Source organism: Elephas maximus, chromosome 16 (genome assembly GCF_024166365.1).
Source record: "Elephas maximus indicus isolate mEleMax1 chromosome 16, mEleMax1 primary haplotype, whole genome shotgun sequence".
NCBI lineage: Eukaryota > Metazoa > Chordata > Mammalia > Proboscidea > Elephantidae > Elephas > Elephas maximus.
Window position 1 is genome coordinate 44,179,945 of NC_064834.1, and position 20,889 is coordinate 44,200,833.

General features: G+C 35.8%; 1 protein-coding gene across 2 annotated transcripts in view; it reads left to right on the forward strand.

Annotated features, from left to right (window-relative positions):
- EXOC6 (exocyst complex component 6) overlaps positions 1–20,889 on the forward strand; it is a 217,991-nt gene that overhangs the window by 95,308 nt on the left and 101,794 nt on the right. For both annotated transcript variants that reach the window (XM_049856026.1, XM_049856027.1), the window contains exons 14-17: positions 464–569; positions 4,703–4,812; positions 14,825–14,936; positions 15,483–15,617. In XM_049856026.1, the coding sequence (XP_049711983.1) occupies positions 464–569; positions 4,703–4,812; positions 14,825–14,936; positions 15,483–15,617 (463 nt within the window). The remainder of the gene's footprint in view (positions 1–463; positions 570–4,702; positions 4,813–14,824; positions 14,937–15,482; positions 15,618–20,889) is intronic.

A 20,889-nucleotide genomic window follows, 5' to 3' on the forward strand; every position in this document is an offset into this window, starting at 1 on the left:
TGTTCTGTTGTACATAGGTTCGCTATGACTCAACGGCACCTAACAAAAACAATGACCATAAGGGAGGGACCTGTATAGGAGAGCTCATGGATATTTGATGAGTAGTAAATGTCTCTGCTTCACTAATTATAAAAGGTCCTTTTTTAATGACAACATTATGATTGTCTAAACAAATAGAAGACGTTGCTTTGATCTTTAAAGAGCTTTTAATTTAGTTGGGAAGATAGAAGAAACAGACACACAACTTGAGTATTGCTCCTATCAAGAAATATGACTGGAATACTTTTCGTCTCATGACTTCGTTTTTTAGTTATAGGTAGTTTCTTTAGGCTATATCATCCTTAGATATCCTTTCAGTTCACAGAAATTGACAGTGCTTAAGTGTTTTCAGTATTGTCCTGTAATACTCCATTGATACATTTTTCCAGTGACAAGCTATTAATTCTCTCTTCTGTTTTATCAGGGACATTTTTGAAGAAGATAACTATAGCCCCATCCCTGTTGTTAATGAAGAAGAATATAAAATAGTCACCAGTAAATTTCCCTTTCAAGATCCAGACCTTGAAAAGGTACAAGTTACTTTTTAATTCAAGAACTTTCTTAAAAATAAATTTATGATACTTATTGCTATATAAAATTAACCTGAAAGCCTTCTTTTGGGGCAGTTTTTTTGTTCAGTTATTTAAAGCCTTTGAGTATGTTTTGTTAATGTTTAAAGATTGTATCACCATCACTACTATTACTATTATTATTATTGCTATTTTAGTAAAATTAAGAAGGGGTTTTCTTGGGGATACTAGGGTCAGTTGTCCCAAATGTTGGGTGGATTCCCAGGGCAGGTGTTACTAATGTTGGGTGGATTCCAAGAATAAGAGTGTATGGGAAAGAGGAAAAAAAATTTTTTAAGTGCCCAACACTTTGAAAGATCTTATTTTGTGGCTTCTTTCTAGAAGTATATTTCTAGAAAGAGTTTATCTTGGTTGAAGAAGAGGTTTGTGAAGGCAGTAGCCCCCTGCAGATTTCTTCCTGAGGTAGAGAGTACATATTTTTTGGACCTGAAATGTCTGAATACAGACAAGATGGAGAAAGGACGTAGACAGGCATGTAGGATATTCCGGGAATGCACATGAGTGCATGTGTGAGTGCACACTTACACACACACAGACATACACAATTTTATCTATCCAGTATGTAGGTGGAATCAGATATCATGAAAAAAGGATATCATATTTAGTTCCTCTTCCTGTAATCTTTTTTCTTCTTTATTCTCATTTTTAATCCTTACTCTGCTTTTTCCAACTCTTTATAATTTAATTCTTTTCTACATTTTTATCCTTTCAGAATGGGCAAGACTGTGGATTGTGAGTGTAAATTTTTTGTTATGCTTTTATACATAAACTAAGCATATTAAGTAAAATTGTTACTGAATACAGAACCAAGTAATTAAATGCATAGCTTTTAGATTTTCATTAACTGTGCCACTGTGTATACCTAATGGTTGGATTTTCTTACATAAAAAAGACCAGAATAGTTACTCCAATTCTATATTTTTGAAACCCCTATCAAAGTTGTCTTTATCAAAAAATACTACCAGAATATTCTCTATTTGGGCATTTGTGCCTCATCTGTCAAATGAGGAAGTTAAACTAAATTATTTCTAATATCCTTTCCAATTACATTAAACTGTTCTAAATATATTTATAATTAAGAAGTTTAATGTTGCTTGTAGGAAAATTGCAAAATATGCAGTACCTTTTAGGATTAAGCTCATTAAGAGTTCTATCCATTTGTCCACGTAACACTCATCATTCAAAAGAGCTACTGTTTTTAACAAGGTAAAAGCTACATGGAAAATTTAAATGTGAAAATTTAAAAATAAATCCCATAAATTATTTAGGAACAGTCTCTTGGTTGTGTGTGTGTGTATTTTTAGTTTTTCTTTTTTAATTTTAAGTATACTTTTCAGTTAAAGCTTTTAGAAAAGACATAAAACTGTCTCTCATATAACTGGAGTAATTTTCAGTGTAAATTATAAATGAGAAAGGACTGAGACTGAACATATATGCAAAAATTGGTCGTTTTGCAAATAGCTATGCTAATTTGATTAGAGCCATTTGGCTAAAATAAGAACATATTCATATTCTGTTTTTTAATGTCATTGAAATAAATTCTCAAAGCTAAAATTTCTCAGATAGTTAATACTAGTTTCATTATGCAAAAAATAAATTGGAGGTGAGCCGGCATTTACATTATTATCAGCTGTTTTTAAAGAACATTAGCTCTTTAGTTAATTTTTTTATTACCCGTAAATGATGCTCTAAATTTAGAAAGGATTGAACCCATCAGTTCTGGAGAAACATGGCTCTCTACAGATGTTTACATTGCCAACTGGTTGTAAGTTTCTTTTTGCTTTCTTTTTTATGCCATTGAGTTGATTCTGACTCATAGAGACCTTATATGAAAGAGTAAATCTGCCCCATAGGGTTTCCTAGACTGAAATCTTTGTGAAAGCAGATTACGACGCCTCTTCTCCCAAGGAGCTGCAGGTGGGTTCAAACTGCCAACCTTTTGATTAGCACCCGAGTACTTAACCATTGTACCACCAGGGCTCTTTTCCATTTTGCTAGAGGTATCTAAATATACATTTGTTTATTCAAATATTTATTGTCCCCTACCATGCACCAGGGAAACCCTGGTGTCATAGTAGTTAAGAGCTATGTCTGCTAACCAAAAGGTTGGCAGGTGAAATCCACCAGGAACCTCCTTGGAAACTCTACAGGGCAGTTCTACTCTGTCCTATAGGGTTGCTATGAGTCAGAACTGATGGCTGCAGGTTTTTTACCATACACCAGACGGTATGCTATGTGCTAGATATTCAGTCTCTTCTGTCAGGGAGCTTACAGTCAAGAAGAAGGGTAGATAAAGTAAACAAGAAATTACAGTTCACAGAAATTGACAGTGCTTAAAATGGAAGCAGCATACGCAAAAGCTGTACTTCTGTAGTACACAGGAGGTTGGAGGTGACAAGATGAAACTGGAGAAATAGAAAGGGCCAGACCATGATAACTCTCGTAAACAGTGTTAGAGAGTTTATCCTATATCCTGAGGGCTATTAGAAGCCACCAAAGAGTTTTGAGCAGTAAAAACATAATCAGATTTGTGCTTTAGGAAGATTTCTGTGGGATTATGTGGAGAATAGATTGGAGAAGAGTAAGATTAGTGTCAGGGAAACTAGCTAGGGGATTGTGGCAGTTATCCTGGTGAGAGAGGTTGGTGACCTGAATGGGGCTTATGGCCTACAAGTTGATTTAAGAGGTATTTATGGGGTCGAGACAACAGAGGTGGGTAATTGTTTGCATAGGAGGGTTGAGGGAGAGAAGAGGGGTTAAGTATGATAGCCAGGTTTCTGCCTTGGATGATACGAAACAAGAGGAGGAGTTTCAGGAGAAAAAGATGATAATTTCACCTTTGAACCTATTGAGGATGTTTTAAATGGTCCAGCCAAGTAGGGGTGTCCAATGGGTAATTGGGTATATGGATTTGGAGTTAAGGAGAAAGATTTGATCCGTAGTTGTAGAATTGGGAGATTTTAGCACTTGCATGGTGATTGAAATCATGAGAATAGATGAGATCATCCAAGGAGAGTCTCTAGAGAAGAAAAAGAAGAGAGGAAAAAAAGGTTTAGGATGGAACCCCAAAGCACACCAATAATTAAGGGATGGCTAGTGGGAGAGCTATTACAGAAATAGGAGGAACACAATTGTGGGGCATGGTTACCAAAAAGAAGTAAGAGGAGGCCAGATGTATCAAAAAAATCAGGTAACATGAAAGCTGGGGCAGTCCGCTGGATTTAACAAACTAGAAAGTCATTGGTGACCTTGGTGAGACTACTTTCACTGCCATAACTGAGTTGCTATGAATGTGAAAATAAAAAATGCAGATAAAGCTTCATGAAGTGTAAATGAAGGGCTTCTGGTAAAAATCTTGGAGGTAGTTTACCTTTTGAAAATTGGGAATTTTTAAACGGATGTTGGCTAATAAAGCAGTTTAATCAGGAATCATACTGAACCATTGGCTGCATACCAGCGTTTGATGGTATATAGGTTAAAAGCTGCTGTAACGTATTTTAGGAGTGATGGAATGAACTGAATACCTTCTTGAATTGGCATTAACCCTACACTCAAGGTAGGGGAGAGAGAGTCTTAGAATTATTCTATCTCGGGTGATCCGTGACATCGCATTGTCTGATTTGTCATTTCTGATCTTTGACATATGGTATTAGGGATGAGTCCCTGTAGTGCAGTGATGACTCTGAGCCAGGAAGCTGGCCCATAACTTTGCGTGGCCACCCTGCCTCTTGTATTTTGGATGCAAAGACGCAGACAGTGGGGCATCTCCTGCAGGATGCCCATCATCCAAATACACAGAGGTATTATTGATAAGTGCTTTTCTCTGCTTGTTGGAAGCCTGACATATGATTTAAGAAATGGGTAAATTGCCACATTATTTTCTTCAGAAATATTTTTATTTTCTTTAAAATACCAAAAATAATGTAGAACTATAACAGTAGGCTTGGCGATGCAGCTATTTGCATTTAATGCAAATGTGAAATCACATATTTTGTTTGTTTTTTACATTTTTAGGTGATTAAAATGCCTTTTCCTAAAATGTCAAAAACAATATTAACTTTTTCTTTATACAGCAATCTTTCCCAAAGAAATTTCCCATGTCTCAGTCAGTGCCTCATATTTACATCCAAGTTAAAGAATTTATTTATGCCAGCCTTAAATTTTCAGAGTCACTACACCGGAGGTAAGTTTACTAATAAGAAATGCATCTTTATCATAGCTGTTTTTATGAAACACTGACACTGTGTTTATGCCGTGACTCTTTAATGGATTATGATCTCACTGGAAAAGTTGATGTATTCTAGTGACATTTAGGGTGAGATGCTATAAATGTGATTATTTGCTTTATTTTTTGCTGAAGTATTTAAAAGCAAATTCCAGGAAACAATGACATTTTATCCCTAAATACTTTAATGTCTTTAATGGTGTTTCTAAAAATAATAGACATTTCATTACATAATCACACTTCAAAAAATTAACGCTAATTTTGTAATATTGTGAATTCCCTAGTTTATATCAGTATTTTCTTGATTGTCCCAGAAGTGTCTTTTCATAGTATGTTTGAATCAGGGTCCAAATAAAGTTTAAACCTTACATCTGTTGTTAAATCTGGTTTACCAATTCCCTCTTTTTATCTATGTTATTGATTTGTTAAAAATCTGCTATTCTTAATAGTTTTATTTTGGCTTTTATCAAGTAAGTTTGAAGTAATGATTTATACAAAATCAATAAAATAAGGATTGCTTTAGCAAATTGGTATCACACTCAGTAATGGAGCCCAGTAGCTATTGGCAGCTATAACCAACTTGACTTTATAGGCAAGTGAATACCATTTATCTGATGTGATGAAAGTATTTTTGGAGACAGGGAATATGATATTGTTCCTATTTTGCTGATAAAGTAACTGAGACTCAGAGAGTCTATATCATATCATTTATCCAGAATGGCCTAGCTAGTTAGTATGAGAGCTGGAATGAAGAAGTAGGTTCCATATTAGTAAAAGTGCCTGGCACAGTGTCTAGCATATAAGGTCAGTTAATGTTAATGGACCCTTAATCTTTATACCACACGTTGTTCCAGCTATCTAGATGGATCCTGCATTAAAGCCATATGATACATTTCTGATTTTGAGAACTCTCTGGAAGAGTATGGTGATGCTGGCTTTCATAGTGACTTCCTTTCCCAAATACACTTCCAAGTTTATACACCGAATACCGTGAAATGCCTCTCTTCAGTGAGAAACTTTTCTGAGTTTTAAGTCACAAAAAGACATGAAGGCATTTTAGACATAACAATTATATATTTTTCAAGCTGAAACAGAACAGTGACAGCTGTCTTCATTTCCTTCATTATATCTTTGTCTCTTATTGTCAGCTGCCACAAATCTATTTTGGATTAAACAGTGTATAAATAAATGGAAAAAGAAATGTGTGTTCTGCCAGGGTAAAAGAGTATCTGATTTTAATGCTTACACTGTTCTTTGCCTTTGAATAGGGATTCTTTAAAAGAGTCTTTAATTCTTGTTCATGAATAATGTGAGTGGGACAGGGAAGGAAATACCTAACATATAGCATTGCTGTGCTTTGTGGTTCCCATAAGCCTGTGGCCCTCAAAGTGTGGTCCTTAGATCAGCAGCATTAGCATCAAGCAGGAGATTATTAGAAATGCACCCTCAGACCTACTGAACTAGAAGCTCTGAGGGTGGGGTCCAAAGTTTTACCAGACTCTCCAGGTGATTCTGATGTATGCCTCAGCTTAAGAACCAGTTGGTTCTATGAGTTTCATCATACTCTATCACCAGCCTTTTGTACCAAAGTCTCTAAAGATGTATTTTAACGACATCAGCTTTTGACTTCAATCATGAAACTCACTAGGTAACGTATTCTTCTCTGGTGTACAACATGACACACACAAGTAATCTAGCATATGAAAAGCAGTGAATATTCACTGAAGAAGACTAGTACAAAAGGGTGCTGTTACAATGGTAGGTTTCAATATCGGATAGATCTTTGGACTCAAATGGTCTGAGAGCCACCCATAATTTATGCCTATCTTGTTTTTCATTTAAAATTCTAAAATTCTGATCTAAGACAGAGACAGTGTAGTATGCGGTGGTTAGGAACAATTAAGCTTCAGACTCTGACAGACCCTAGTTTAAGTGTTGATGCTGACACTTAACTAGCTATAATAGGACTTTGGGTCAGTCACTTAATCTATTTAAACTGAAATTTCCTCGTCTGTGAAATGAGGGAACTACCCGTTGCCGTCGAGTTGTTTCCAACTCATAGCAGCCCTGTAGGACAGTACAGTTGCCACATATGGTTTCCAGGGAGCGCCTGGTGGATTGGAACTGCTGACCTTTTGGTTAGCATCTGTAGCTCTTAACTACTACGCCACCAGGATTTCCTAGTTCCCAAGGCGGTTGTAAGAATTAAGTAGCTAAGGCATGCGTATGAAGCTTTCAGTATGGTGCCTTGCCCGTGATAGGCATATAAATGCTTGGGAGAGGATAGGATGCTACAATATTAGATGGAAGGCTGGGACTTGGAGTGATTATATTTTATTTTGTAGCCATTAGGGGACTGTTGAAATATTTTTAATTGAGGAATGACATGATTACAGTTTTATTTTAGAAAGTTTACTCTGGCCTCAATATAGATTGTAGGTTAGAGGAAGATACAAAATATTGGAAGAGGGTATAAAAAATAATCATGTTGAGAAGATGAATGTAGTGGCTCAAGCAAGAGATAAAGACTGAAATGGGAATAATGGTGACAAAGAGGAAGGAATTTATATAACAAATATTTAGGAGCCTGAAATTAGAGTATTTGTGAATAATTAGATGAAAAAGGTAAAGGATAGAGAACAATTTGACTTACATTTGGGTAGACTTGTTTATATACTCTCAAATAGAGATTCTAGTTACAGTCAGTCATCTTTGAAAACATCTGATTCTCTGTTATCCAGGAAATGAGTAAGATAGATGCTTTCATCTGTTATTTTCAGGTAATTATTATATACAAGTAATAGGAAGAAACAAAGAAATCTCTCCCTTCATAGTTATCTTACAGCTTGGCTCAAATGGAATAGAATTACATTTGAGGATTATTCTTGAAGCTACAATTCTGAATCTAAAACATTAGTCTCCCTCATTTTTTCCTTTAAATGGAAATTATTTTAACATTCTCTAAATTGGTAGTATGTACAATTTGCATGTTCTGACAAGTGCTTTTTATTACCTAATCTAAATGTTGATCCTTGAAGCACAGGTCTGACAGCTAGTTAAGAAAGGTTAAACTTATAGACATTATACAAATTTAGCATTTTGGAATATATTTTATTTAAAGTGGAGAGAGAATGGCTTTCTAATTGTTATTCGATTTATTTACTGTATTTATAACAGCAAAGATAAAAGTCAGTAATCATATTATTATGTATAAACCAATATGTTGAGTTGATTCTAATTCATGGTGACCCTGTGTATGTCAGAGTAGAACTGTGTTCCGTAAAGTTTTCAATGGCTGATTTTTTGGAATTAGATCACCAGACCTTTCTTCCAAGGCACCCTTGCCTCTGAGTAGACTCAAACTTCAAACCATTTGGTTAGCAGCTGAGTATGTTAACTGTTTGCACCATCCAGGGATTCTATTATGTATAATTCTTCCTGACACCTAACTAAAGTCTGAGTAGAACCAGAGTTGTGATATCAGTTCTGGCTATTTTTGTACAGGAGCTGCTAGTACTGTAAAAGAAAGTGTGCTAATGTTCCTGCAGAAAAGCTTGTCAATTTTTTCTTCTATCTTTGATAAAAACATTCATTACTTTTATTCAATTTCCAGTGTTTCTGATAAACTCTATGGTCAGAAGTTATCCATTCAACAAGGCATTTATGCTTACATTTTTAAATATTGTGCTTTACTAAATACATTGTCTATTTTCATTTTGTTATTGAGAGGAATAAGGAATTCAGAATTTGGAGACTGAATGTAAATCCAAATTTAGACTGTCTGCTTTGTGACATATATTTTTATGTTTAAAATCTATCTGTAACCCAAATTTGAGTTGTTATGGTTTTTTTTTTTTTTGGTCAGTAAGGGATTATGGAAAAGTCACTTTCTGTGTTTAAAGCTCTTGCTTTATTGTGCTTAAACTTACTCTGGAGTTAGATTTCTAGAACTAGAAGATATTTAGGAGCTTTTGTAGTGTAAATATTTCTTTTTATATATGAATAAAAACAGGGGCAGAGAATCACATGACTGGTCCAGAGTCTCATAATTAGTTGCAGAAAAAGATCTGGACCCAATATGGAAAGGAATATGGTCTTTTAAGAACTTTTCAGCTCACATAAAAGGTTAGATTGTGAAATATTTTAGGAAATGTTATTTTATACCGAGATTTAGTGACTGAAGTAGTCTTTAAAAATTAGGAAAAGTACAGGTTATAGGCTCAAAGGGCAAGGAGTAAAGGAAAAAAATGCTCAATTAGGATAAAAAATATCATGGAGGAAATACTGGTTATCATCAGGTAAATCTTACTAGCACAAATAGGACATAGGTGCTGATAGATTTTCTACTTTTACTTGTGAAAGAAAAGTATGCATGGATTTAGCACTCAAGGAACTGGAAGTAAGGGGAGGTTAAGCAAAAGTCACCATTTATAACGAATAAACTTTTCATTTGAGAAGGATGCTGTACAGAGTGCTTTTAAGCATAATTTCAGTTGTGTCAGAAAAGAAACCAGAGGAGTTGGCAACCATCTCTCTTATCAGGGTGAGTGCTGTCTTAGTTATCTAGTGCTGCTGTAAGAGAAATACCGTAAGTGGTTGGCTTTAACAAACAGAGATTTATTCTCTCACAGTTTAGGAGGCTAGCAGTCCAAATTCAGGGTACTAGCTCTAGGGGAAGGTTTTCTCTCTCTATTGGCTCTGGGGGAAGGTACTTGTGTCCTTTCAACATCTGTGGGCCTGGTGTCCCTTGGAGATCTCCACGTGTCTTGGCATCAATCTTCCCCTGGGTTTAGGAGGTTCTCAGCACATCAATCTTCCCTTGGGTCTAGGAAGTTCTCAGCTCAGGGACCTTGGGTCCAAAGGACACTCTCTACTCCTGGCTGTTCTTTCTTAGTGGTACTGAGGTCTCTCCCTCTGATTCTCTCTCCATTTATCTGTTGTAAGATAAAAAGTGATGCAGGTCATACCCCAGGGAAGCTCCCCTTACATCAGATCACGGCTGAGACCTTAGGGTGGTAACTTGAGCAAAGGTGATGCATCCCACCCTAATCCTATCTCATTAACATAACAAACATAACATAATCCTCTTTAACATAACCTAATCCTGCCTCATGAACCACAGGCAGAGGTTGGGATTTACAACACATCACAAAATGGAGAATAATCCCACAATACTGGGAATCATGGCCTAGCCAAGTTGACACATATTTTGGGAGGACGCTAGTTCAATCTATGACAAGAATAATGCTTGTTTTAGGGATGCTATTGATAGATCTTGGAAACCCTGGTGGTGTAGTGGTTAAGAGCTATGGCTGCTAACCAAAAGGTCAGCAGTTTGAATTCACCAGGCACTCCTTGGAAACTCTATGGGGCAGTTCTACTCTGTCCTATGGGGTCACTATGAGTTGGAATCGACTTGACGGCAACAGGTTTCAGTTTTTTTTTTTTTGGTATTGACAGATTGGAAAAAATTTTCAGTCTGAGTGATGCCAAGTAACCCTGAAGCTTTACTGATGGTATACACATTCTTGAGAAACCTTGATTCAAGATATAAAGATTCAGACAGAGGGATATTCTCCTCAGGTCCACCAGAATTAGGGTTAGCAGAAATTGGAAAGGACACCTATGTTAAATGGAGAACATTAAAGTAGTATTGAGAGATACTCATGTTTCATCAAATCTTGTTCTATTTGTGTTTTTAAAATAAATATACATATAAACTAGTATATATTTGTGCTTAGTAGATTTTTAAGATGAAAGTTTACAGAACAAACTAGTTTCTCATCAGTTAGTACACACATTGTTGTATGACATTGGTTAACAACCCCACGACATGTCAACCCTCTCCCTTCTCAACCCTGGGTTCTCTATTACCAGCTTTCCTGTTTCCTCCTACTTTCCAGTCCCTGCCCCAGGTCTGGCATGCCCCTTTAGTCTTGTTTTGTTCCACAGGCCTATTCAATATTTGGCCGAAGGGTGAACCTCAAGAGTGGCCTCATTACTGAGCTGAAAGGGTATCCAGGGGCCATACTCTCAGGGTTTCTCCAGTCTCTGTCAGGCCAGCAAGTCTAATCTTTTACGAGTAATATTTTAATTAAAAGCAAAAGGGTGCTATTATGGATTGAATTGTGTCCCCCCAAAATATGCGTTGTAAATCCTAATCTCCGTGGTGTAATAGTGAGCACCCTGGACTCTGAATCCAGTGATAGAGTTAAAATCTCGGTGGGACCTTAGTGTTTAATTCAAATGAAGTATGTTAAGGAGCCCTAGTGGCATGATGGTTACGCACTCAGCTGCTAACTGAAAGGTTGGCAGTTTGAAACCACCAGCTGCTCCTTGGAAGAAAGATGTGACAGTCTGTTTCCGTAAAAATGGGAGCCTTGGAAACACTGTGGGACACTTCTGTTCTCTCCTATAGGGTTGCTATAGTCTGACTCAACTCAGTGGCAGTGGGTTTTTGGTTTTGGTATGCCTGTGGTTATAATCTCATTTGGCAATGAGTTTTCTGTTATGTTAATGAGGCATAGGATTAGTGTAGGGTTTGCCTTGAGTCAATCTCTTAAAAGAGATAAAAGAAGGAAGCAGGGATGAGCTAAGAGAGATGCCAAGCCATATGAAGATTGCCCAGGAGTAGAAGCTCAAGGAGACCTTCCTCTAGACCTTAATGAGAAAGCCTTCCTCTAGAGATGGCAACCTGAATTTAGACTTCTAGCCTCCTAAACTGTGAGAAAATAAATTCCTGTTTGTTAAAGCTACCTACTTGTGGAATTTCTGTTATAGGAGTACTAGATAACTAAGACAGAATTTGGTACCAGGAATGGGGTGCTACTCTAACAGATACAGAAAATGTGGAAATGGTTTTGGAATTTGGTAATGAGTGGAGGCTGGAAAAGTTTGAAGGTGCCTAATATAGGGTTGCTATGAGTTGGAATCAACTTGACGGCACTGGGTTTGGTCTTTTTTTTGGTAATAGTAAAAGCCTAGAGTCCTGGTGGTGCAGTGGTTAAGAGGTTGGCTGCTAACCAAAAGGTCAGCAGTTCAAATCCACTAGTCACTCCTTGCAAACCTCATGGGGCAGTTCTGTTCTGTCCTGTAGGGTTGCTGTGAGTCAGAATCAACTCGATGACAGCAGGTTTGGTTTGGGAATAGTAAAAAACCTAGATTGCCTTGCAGAGACAGTTGGTAGAATTCTGGAGGTCAAAGGCAAGTCTGTTGAGGGTTCAGAAGGAAGTGAGGAGAGCTGTAGAGAAAGTAGTGTCTTAGAGAATATACATGGCGCCAACAACAGAATGTTGCTAAAAATGTGGACATTAAATGTGCTTCTAATGAGACTTTTAAAAGGAAGTGATGGACATGTGATTGGACAATGGAGGAAGGGTGATAGTTTTTATGCAGTGGCAAAGAACGTGTCTGAATTATGTTCAGATTTTTGACGGAAGAAAGAATTTGTAAATGTTGAACTAGGATATTTACCTGAGGAGATTTTTAAGCAAGATTTTAAAGGGGCTGCATGATTTCTCCTTGCCACTTATAGTAAAATATGAGAGGAAAGAGGTGGACTTAAAAAAGAACTGTGCAAAATGAAAACAAAACTTTAAGATTTGGAATATTCTGTTATACAAACTAAGGATATGCGACCTAGAATTTTCACCAAGAATGTGACTACACAGCCTTTAGTGAAAGATTTTAAGCCTGTGACTGATGATCTAACCAACTACCTCAGAAGAAGCCCCATCAGCTTATACCAAAGGGGGCAGAGAAAGAACAAAAGGAAAGAATGCTGTCTGCCTCTTGGAATTCTATAGGAAGGAAACAGGCCAAAGAAGCTATATCTGTTATACCCCAAGAAAAGAAAAGGACCATCGCTGAACAGCTGGGAGATCAGCAGAACTGTTGGAAGGAGCACAGGAAGTAAGGTTGCCTCAGTTTCAAAGAATGGAGTCATGGCCTCCTAGGTTTAAGAGTCAGATCTTCACCAATTGGATTCCAGAGTGTGGGATGTGCCAGGGGATGAGGCCACCACCCAAAGCTGAGGAGGTGGAGCTGCCGTGCCCGAAGGGCAGAGGAGGTGGGGTCTCTGCTCAGATGGACTAGGTAAATGGGGCCACCCAAAGCCAAGGGAGCAGAGTTGCCATCCCAGTGGGCCTGGAAGGTGAAGATGAAGCTGAAGGCCAAGGTGCTTCCACCCAGAATCCACAGAAGTGTGGCCAACATCCAGAGTCTGGAGGACAGGGCCATTGCCCAGATGGTCTCAGAAAACAGAGGCTTATTTTCAGTCCTTGAGATCTAATGTAATTTGTTGGCTGCATTTTGGACTTGATTGATGCCCATTATCCCTCCCTTCCCCCCAGTTTTTCCCATTTGTAATGGAAATGTCTACCTGTGCCTGTTCCACCATTACAGGTAACTTTTAATCTAGATTTCACAGGTTCACAGATGAAGAGGAATTTTGTCCAGGATGGAATATACCTAAAGTCTCACCCATAGTTGATTTAGATACTTCAGAAGATGAGATTTTGGACTTAGAGTTGATTTAAAACTTTTGGGATGATGTGATGGGGTGAATGTGTTTTGCATGTGGGAAGAACATGAATTTGGGGGGACCACAGGGTGGAATGTTACAGATTGAATTGTGTCCCCCCAAAATATGTGTTGTAAATCCTAACCTCTGTGCCTGTGCTTCTCTGTGAGTCAGAATTGACCCAATGACAGCAGGTTTTTTTTTTTTAAATGTGGACGTTAAATGTGCTTCTGGTGAGGCACATGCCTGTGGTTATAGTCTCATTTGGGAATGAGTTTTTATGTTATGTTAATGAGGCAGGATTAGTGTGGAGTGTGTCTTGAGTCAATCTCTTACAAGAGATAAAAGAAGGAAGCAAAGATGGGGGAAAAGAAATGCCAGGCCAAAGAGACAAGGACCTGCCTTTAGAGCCAACTGACAGAGAAGGCCTTCCCCTAGAGCTGGCACTCTGAATTTGGATTTCTTGCTTCCTAAACTGTGAAAAAATAAATTTCTATTTGTTAAAGCCCACCCACTTGTGGTGGTTTGTAATAGCAATGCTAGATAACTAAGACGGGTGCTAAAAATTTAGCCTATGTCTAAAGCAGTGGTTCTTAACTGGATGCTTTTGTCCCCAAAGTATATTTGGCAATGTCTGGAGACATTTTTTTGGTCACAACTTGCAAGGGATTGGGGTGCTACTGGCATGCAGTGAGTAAAGGCCAGGGATGCTGCTAAACATCCTACAATGCACAGAATAGACCCCACAACAAAGGATTACCTGGCCTAAAATGTCAGTAGTGTTGAGCTACTCTGGTTTTAAGGACAACTTAACTCTTGATAACAGAGCTATCTCCAAGAAATCATTATTCACTTAAATTGAAGGACTAGTGGTTTAAACTTTTTAGTATTAGCCCAGCATCATGGTTCTTTTTTTTGGGAGGGGTAGGGGACACTGAATTAAAACTGATTTAAGGTAATTACATTTACTTTCATTTTCTTAAACAAAAACCTTGGTGGAAATAGACAGCTTAGTTATATTAAAAATCAAATCTGGTTATTAATTATATCCAGAAAGAGCTCCTATCAGTTTGTGTCTTTAAGGTAATTTTAGCTACAGTTGCATATGAAGTACCTTTCATCATTGACTGTCCCATGATGGAGTCTATTTTTTTTTTTTTTTTAATTTCCTTATCCTAAGTATCCTATGATTTTTCTGTATTGGTTAATTGAATACATTTAAATTATGTCATAAATGAACATTCTCCTTTATTGAAAATGTCACTTTTGTGAATTTAAATCAAATTGCAGTTTATGATTTAGTAAATAGGGGCTATTGTAATTTCTTTAAAGATACAAAGGAATGACTTGAAGCAAATTATTTTAGTAAGTTGTGTTAAATTATCATTTAGGGTGCTAACCAAAATGTTTCATTGTGGAAAGTTTAGTGATAACAACTTTTGTTTTTAGCTCAACAGAAATAGACGATATGCTTAGAAAATCAACAAATCTGCTGCTGACCAGAACTTTGAGTAGCTGTTTACTGAACCTCATTAGAAAACCGCACATAGGTTTGACAGAGGTAGGTTAAAAAGATACTTGTCGTCAAATGTTTCAATATATGAAAGAGTTGTCATAAATTAAGTTATTGCTGAGCATCATCCTATAAGCCAGCTTTGTATTTTAGATTTATTAATATAAGCAAATTTGTTTTAAAATAAAACCATCAGTGTAAATTTAAGCAAAGTGAGGGAAAAGAATTTACATGGGAATAGTAGATAATTGTAGATGTTAGGATGTATATTTACATTTTTTAATTGGCATACTTTATATGAAAAGTAAAAACCTTCCTTTTTTTTACTTGACACTTAAAATTTGAAAAAGTCCTTTAAAAAGTTTTTTTTAATTAATTACCCGTTAGACTCTTGGTTTCTTGTTTTTTAACAATGATAGTATTGAGAATCAGTATCTACAGCAGGCTTTTAAAATCAAATAATCAGTTGTATCCTGTAATGCTATAGTTATACAGTAATGGTACATTTCTAGAAGCAGTAATCCTATTTTTAAAATTCAGATGGCTTTCCATACACGTAGCCTGCATTTTACCAGATATATTTGTGTTTTCTAGCTAGTGCAAATCATCATAAACACAACACACCTGGAACAAGCTTGTAAATACCTTGAGGACTTTATAACTAACATTACCAATATTTCTCAAGAAACTGTCCATACCACAAGACTTTATGGACTTTCTACTTTTAAGGTATGTAAAAACCTGACCAAAAGTTTTTATTTCAGTGACTATAAAAGCTCAAAGACAATTTTTATTATATACTTTATTCCATTATATTCCTAAGAATTGAGAGTTAGAGGTCATTATTGTTGATAATGTATAGGTAAATGTCAGTTCCTGTTTAGCATTTTAAATACCTTATCAAAATGGAGAAAAGTATATTTATTTACTACAGATGTATCACATTTTGTACATATTTTAGAGTCTTACAGTAGTGCTGAATTGGACTTACTGAATTTCTATTAATATCTCAGTTCAGTAATTTTATGTTTTTTTGTGTGTATATGTGTGTGTATTTGGAAATTAAAAATGTAATACTTATTAGATGAGTGTAAGGTTCGCTTTACATTTTTTATTGACTCTGATCTTAAGAAAAATAAATATTACCTTACTACATGCCATTAAAGTCCTCTTTTTTAGAATGGAAAGACTTCTGTTGGTTTAATAAAAAAAAAAAAATGGGATAAATCAAAAGATTAATTTTTTTTAAGCGGAATACAAAATAAAATAATTTCATAAATTTGTTTCATAAAATATTATATTGATTTGAGGTTATATAGGTGAGACACTGGCACAGTCTAGTAATATATATTCCTTTGTATTGGACATTTTGTGAAATTAATGATAAACCATTTACTGATTTCTCATCTGTAAAATGAGCTTGATAATTTAATCTTGTGGCCTTTCTAGGTTTTCTATTAAAGATAATTCTCATCTTCCTACTCTCGCTATATTATAAAATACCCAAGTTATCTCCTAAAATTAAGGTACAATCATTTACCTTTAAAACATTCAGCATACTTGTATTTAGAAATAATTTAATGTTAACAGTTCACCAGACTTTGAAAGTGTGAAGTCCAGAAACGACCCTGGGTTCCTAAAGTTATCTGCGTGACCCACAAATCTTATTACCTGTGGTGACTCATGAGTTCATGTAGTCATCCAGATATATAAGGCACAGATGTAGAATGATATCTGAATCAGCATATTTATAAAATTAGTTTTTAAAACTGAGACAGAAGCCTAAAAAAGCAGACAGGCATTCATTTATTCGGATAATATAGTACAGTGATTAAGGGCATATACTCTGGAGTTAGACTGCTTTGTGACCTTGGACAAGTACTTTAATTTTAGTGATTCCCAGTTTCTTCATCTATACAATCAGAATAAAAATATAGCACTTACCTCATATGATTATTCTGAGGACTAAAGGAGATACTTAGCACAGTACCGTTATTGAATATTGTCTGTGCTCTGAGCAGCCTGTTAGGTACTGAGGGCACAAAAATGTATCCCTGCCCTCAAGAAGTTCAGAGGAGAAAAAATTATAAGCAGTTAACAGTATGCTGTGGTAAGCAGGAAAATCTACAAGTTTTTCGACACTTATTTATCCAAGGACAAATTATTGCCCATGATCACAGTGTTGATTCTTAGTTTTTATATTAGATTTACACAATCTATCTTTTTGCTCTCTCTGTCCTCTCTGTGTGTTACTCATACTGTCTTAAGAACAGAGTTAGTAAGGCCTGGAGTCATAAGCATATTTAACAGTTAACATAAATATAATAAGCTTACTCCCTTTCTGACTAAAATATGAATTGCCTTGACATTTGGTGTATCTGGGGGTCCACAAGCAGTTTTTATTATCAGTTATAAATCAAAGAACCAAAGAACATGATGCTCTCAGATTAGGGAGTCTTGTAACTATATTTCTCAAAATCTGCCTCTTGCGAGGGAGTGCTTAGAAATGTTAGCTGGTTTGTCATTCCATTGGTCTCCTGAGTTGTAGGTATTTAGTTGAAACCACAACAGCCATAACATATTCCTTGGAAATCAGAAAATCAAGTTCAATCTCTAAATGTAGCCTAATTCTTTTCTGTCCAGTGACCCTACAAAACATATTCCTATTTGATCGCTTTTGATTATGGAAGTAAGCACTTACACGAACCCTTTACTCACTGTCCATTTGCCCCTTCTAAAAAGCACATATGAACACACAAAGTACCTAATCCTATGTCATATATATGTTTACTTTATGAAATATTATATAGACTGCCTTGTTAGCTTGTCTTTTACTTTGCAAAATCTGTGAGTGATACAGAAGAGGTACAATAAGTGGTTCCTGCCCTCAAGCAGTACCTCAGCTTTTTGAAATTAACTCCTGCTATAGGGTCACTGTGAGTTGAAATTGACTCGATGGCAATGGGTTTGTTTCCTGTTGTGCATGTATTAAAACTTCATTCCTTTTTATGGGTAAATAATAGTCCATTGTATGTATTTACCACTTTTTTTTTTTTTTTAATCCATTGTTGGTAGATATTTGGGTTAGTTCCACCTTTTGCCTATTGTGAATAATGCTGCAAAGAGCATTGGTGTGCAAGTATCAGTTTGAATCCCTGTTTTCAGTTCTTTTGGGTATATACCCAGGAGTGAAGTTGCTGGGTCATATGGTAATTCTGTTTAGCTTTTTAAGAAACGCAACACCGTTTTCCACAGTGGTTGCTCAGTTTTAAATTCCCATCAGCAATGCACAAGACTTCCATTTTCTCCACATTCTTATCAACACTTGTTATTTTCAGATTTTTTTTATATTAGCCATCCTAGTTTTTTAGTGAGCATGAAGTAGTGTCTCATTGTGGTTTTGATTTGCATTTTCCTAATGACTAATGATGTTAAGCATCTTTTCAGGCACTTGCTGGTATATCTTTCTTGGGGAAAAGTCTGTTCACGTCCTTTGCCCAGTTTTTGATTAGGTTGTTTGTCTTTTTGCTGTTGAGTTGTAAGAGTACCATTCCCTTTTTAATCTGTGTAGTAAAAAAATAGCCTAATTCTTTAGTATCAGGGCTCCATGGAGCTTTTCCAGTCTTGCCACCCTGAAGAGTTTTTTCTTTTTGAGACCTGGAAGTGATTACAGTCTTCTCAGTGCCTAGAAGAAATATATTTCTGACTCTTTTTTTAATCTGCTAATGACCATATAGCAAAGCTTTTTAGGATTATGTCTAAAGAGACAGAAGTAAATTAAATTGCCTCTGATTAAGGGTTTGAGATTCCCTTCCTATGAAGCAAGGACATGGTATATGGACTTTTAAAAAATCTTTTCTGTTGAAGTGTAACATACACATATAAACATGCACAGATTATAAATATATAACTCAGTTATTTAACATGAACATACCCATTTAACTGTGAGATCAAGAAATAAAGTGTTAACTAGTATCGTCAAAGCCTCCCTCATCCTGCTCCCCAGTCCTCCTCTCTTCTTCCTCAGTGTTAGTACTTACTGACTTTTAAAAACGTAGATTAGTTTTGCCTATTTTTGGACTTTTCTTTAATGGAAGCATACAGAGTGCATCTTTGCATCTAACTTCTACTCAACATGGTTTAGGATATATAATTTGTATTGTATATAGCTGTAGTTTTTTAATTCAGTATAGTATTCCATTATATGAGCACTTATTGGTGCCTGAACTGTAACATCATTTTTGGCCACTCAGAGACATTTGTTTTTTTTACTCTTTTCATGGTTTGTAACTGGATGTGTGACTCCTGACTGACTGAGGTGTTATTATACCAGTAAAACAGAATTTATTTATTTTTTAGTAATAAAGATATAAGTTCAGAAACTGATATAATGAGGAATTTTAAACTAATAAGGCATTAGAAATAGTAAGTTATAAAATTTCTAATTTTAATTATGATCATTTTATTATTTTACATGTATAAAGTTGATTTGTTATTGCTTTGTGAGAACACTTGCATTGAGCATCTTTTCATGTGTTTGTTAGCTGCCTGAATGTCTTCTTTGGTGAAACATCTGTTCATATCCTTTGCCCATTTGTTAATTGCGTTTTTGTTTGTTTTTGTAGTTGAGGTATTGAAGTTTTCTATAAAATTTGTAGAGATTAGGCCCTTATTGGATATGCTATAGCTCAAAATTTTTTCCCAATCTGTAGGTTCTCTTTTTACTCTTTGGTGAAGTCTTTTGATGAACGTACATGTTTGATTTTTAGGAGACTCCAGTTATTTACTTTTTATCTTCTCCTGTTTATATGTTTTTAGTTATGTTTGGTATTCTATTTATGCCATATATTAGAGCTCCTAGTATTGTCCTTATTTTTTCTTCCATGATCTTTATAGTTTTAGGTTTTTCATTTAGGTTTTTGATCCATTTTGAGTTAGTTTTTGTGTATGGTGTGAGGTATGGGTCTTGTTTAATTTTTCTGCAAGTGAATATCCAGCTTTGCCAGCACCACTTGTTGAAGAGACTTTCTATTCCTCGTTTAATGAACTTTGACCCTTTGTCAAAGATCAGCTGTTTGTGGGTGGATGGATTTACTTCTGGGTTATCAGTTCTGTTCCACTGATCTATGTGTCTGTCATTGTGCCAGTACCAGGCTGCTTTGACTACTGTTGCTGTATGGTAGGTTCTCAGATCAGGGAGTATGAGACCTCCTACTTTTTTCTTCTTCCTCAGTGATGCTTTGCTAATCTGAGGCCTGTAATATTTTTTGACTGTTAATTGCATTTCAACTTCTGATTATTTATATGCTTTGTGTATAGTCTTTTTTTGTTCTTAGTGGAGTGATCCTTTGTAAAATTCCTTGTTTTGGGTGTGCAACTTTTTTTTTTTTTTTTTTAAGACAATGGATGCTACATTTATTTCTTTTATCACCCTTTACTACCACCTCTTCTTGTCCTGCCCATTAGAGCAGACTACATAAAACAGTTTTATGCTTGTACTAATTTAATACATATGAATGACATAACATCCTAAAAAATAAATCAGAAAACAGTAAAATGCAAAAGCAGATCAGGCAGCAAATATATATTGAATAGAAAGAATAATTAGGCTGATTGTGTAAAGGTAAGAGTAGAAAAGAAAATTAAAAAAGGAAATGCTACTTTGCCAAAAACATAAAAGCTAACAGAAAAACAAAAGCATTTTTTTTCAGTTCTATAAGCAGAAAAGGAAGGTCAACAAAATTTTTAGACTACCTTAACCCCAGTGATATTAATAGATTAAAATACTCAGCTTTCTGTCTTTCTGTAATTTACCATCAGTAATTAGTTAATGATAGCAAGTGCCACTTATAAAGGTGGTGGAAAGCAAAAATAGAACAGGGAAGGAAATGATTGAGGAGTGCTTTAAAAAGTTATTTATATCAGATGATTTGCAAACTTGATGACAAACAACCTAGATTACTTAAGGAGTGGCAGATGCCACTACAAAGCCACTAGCCAT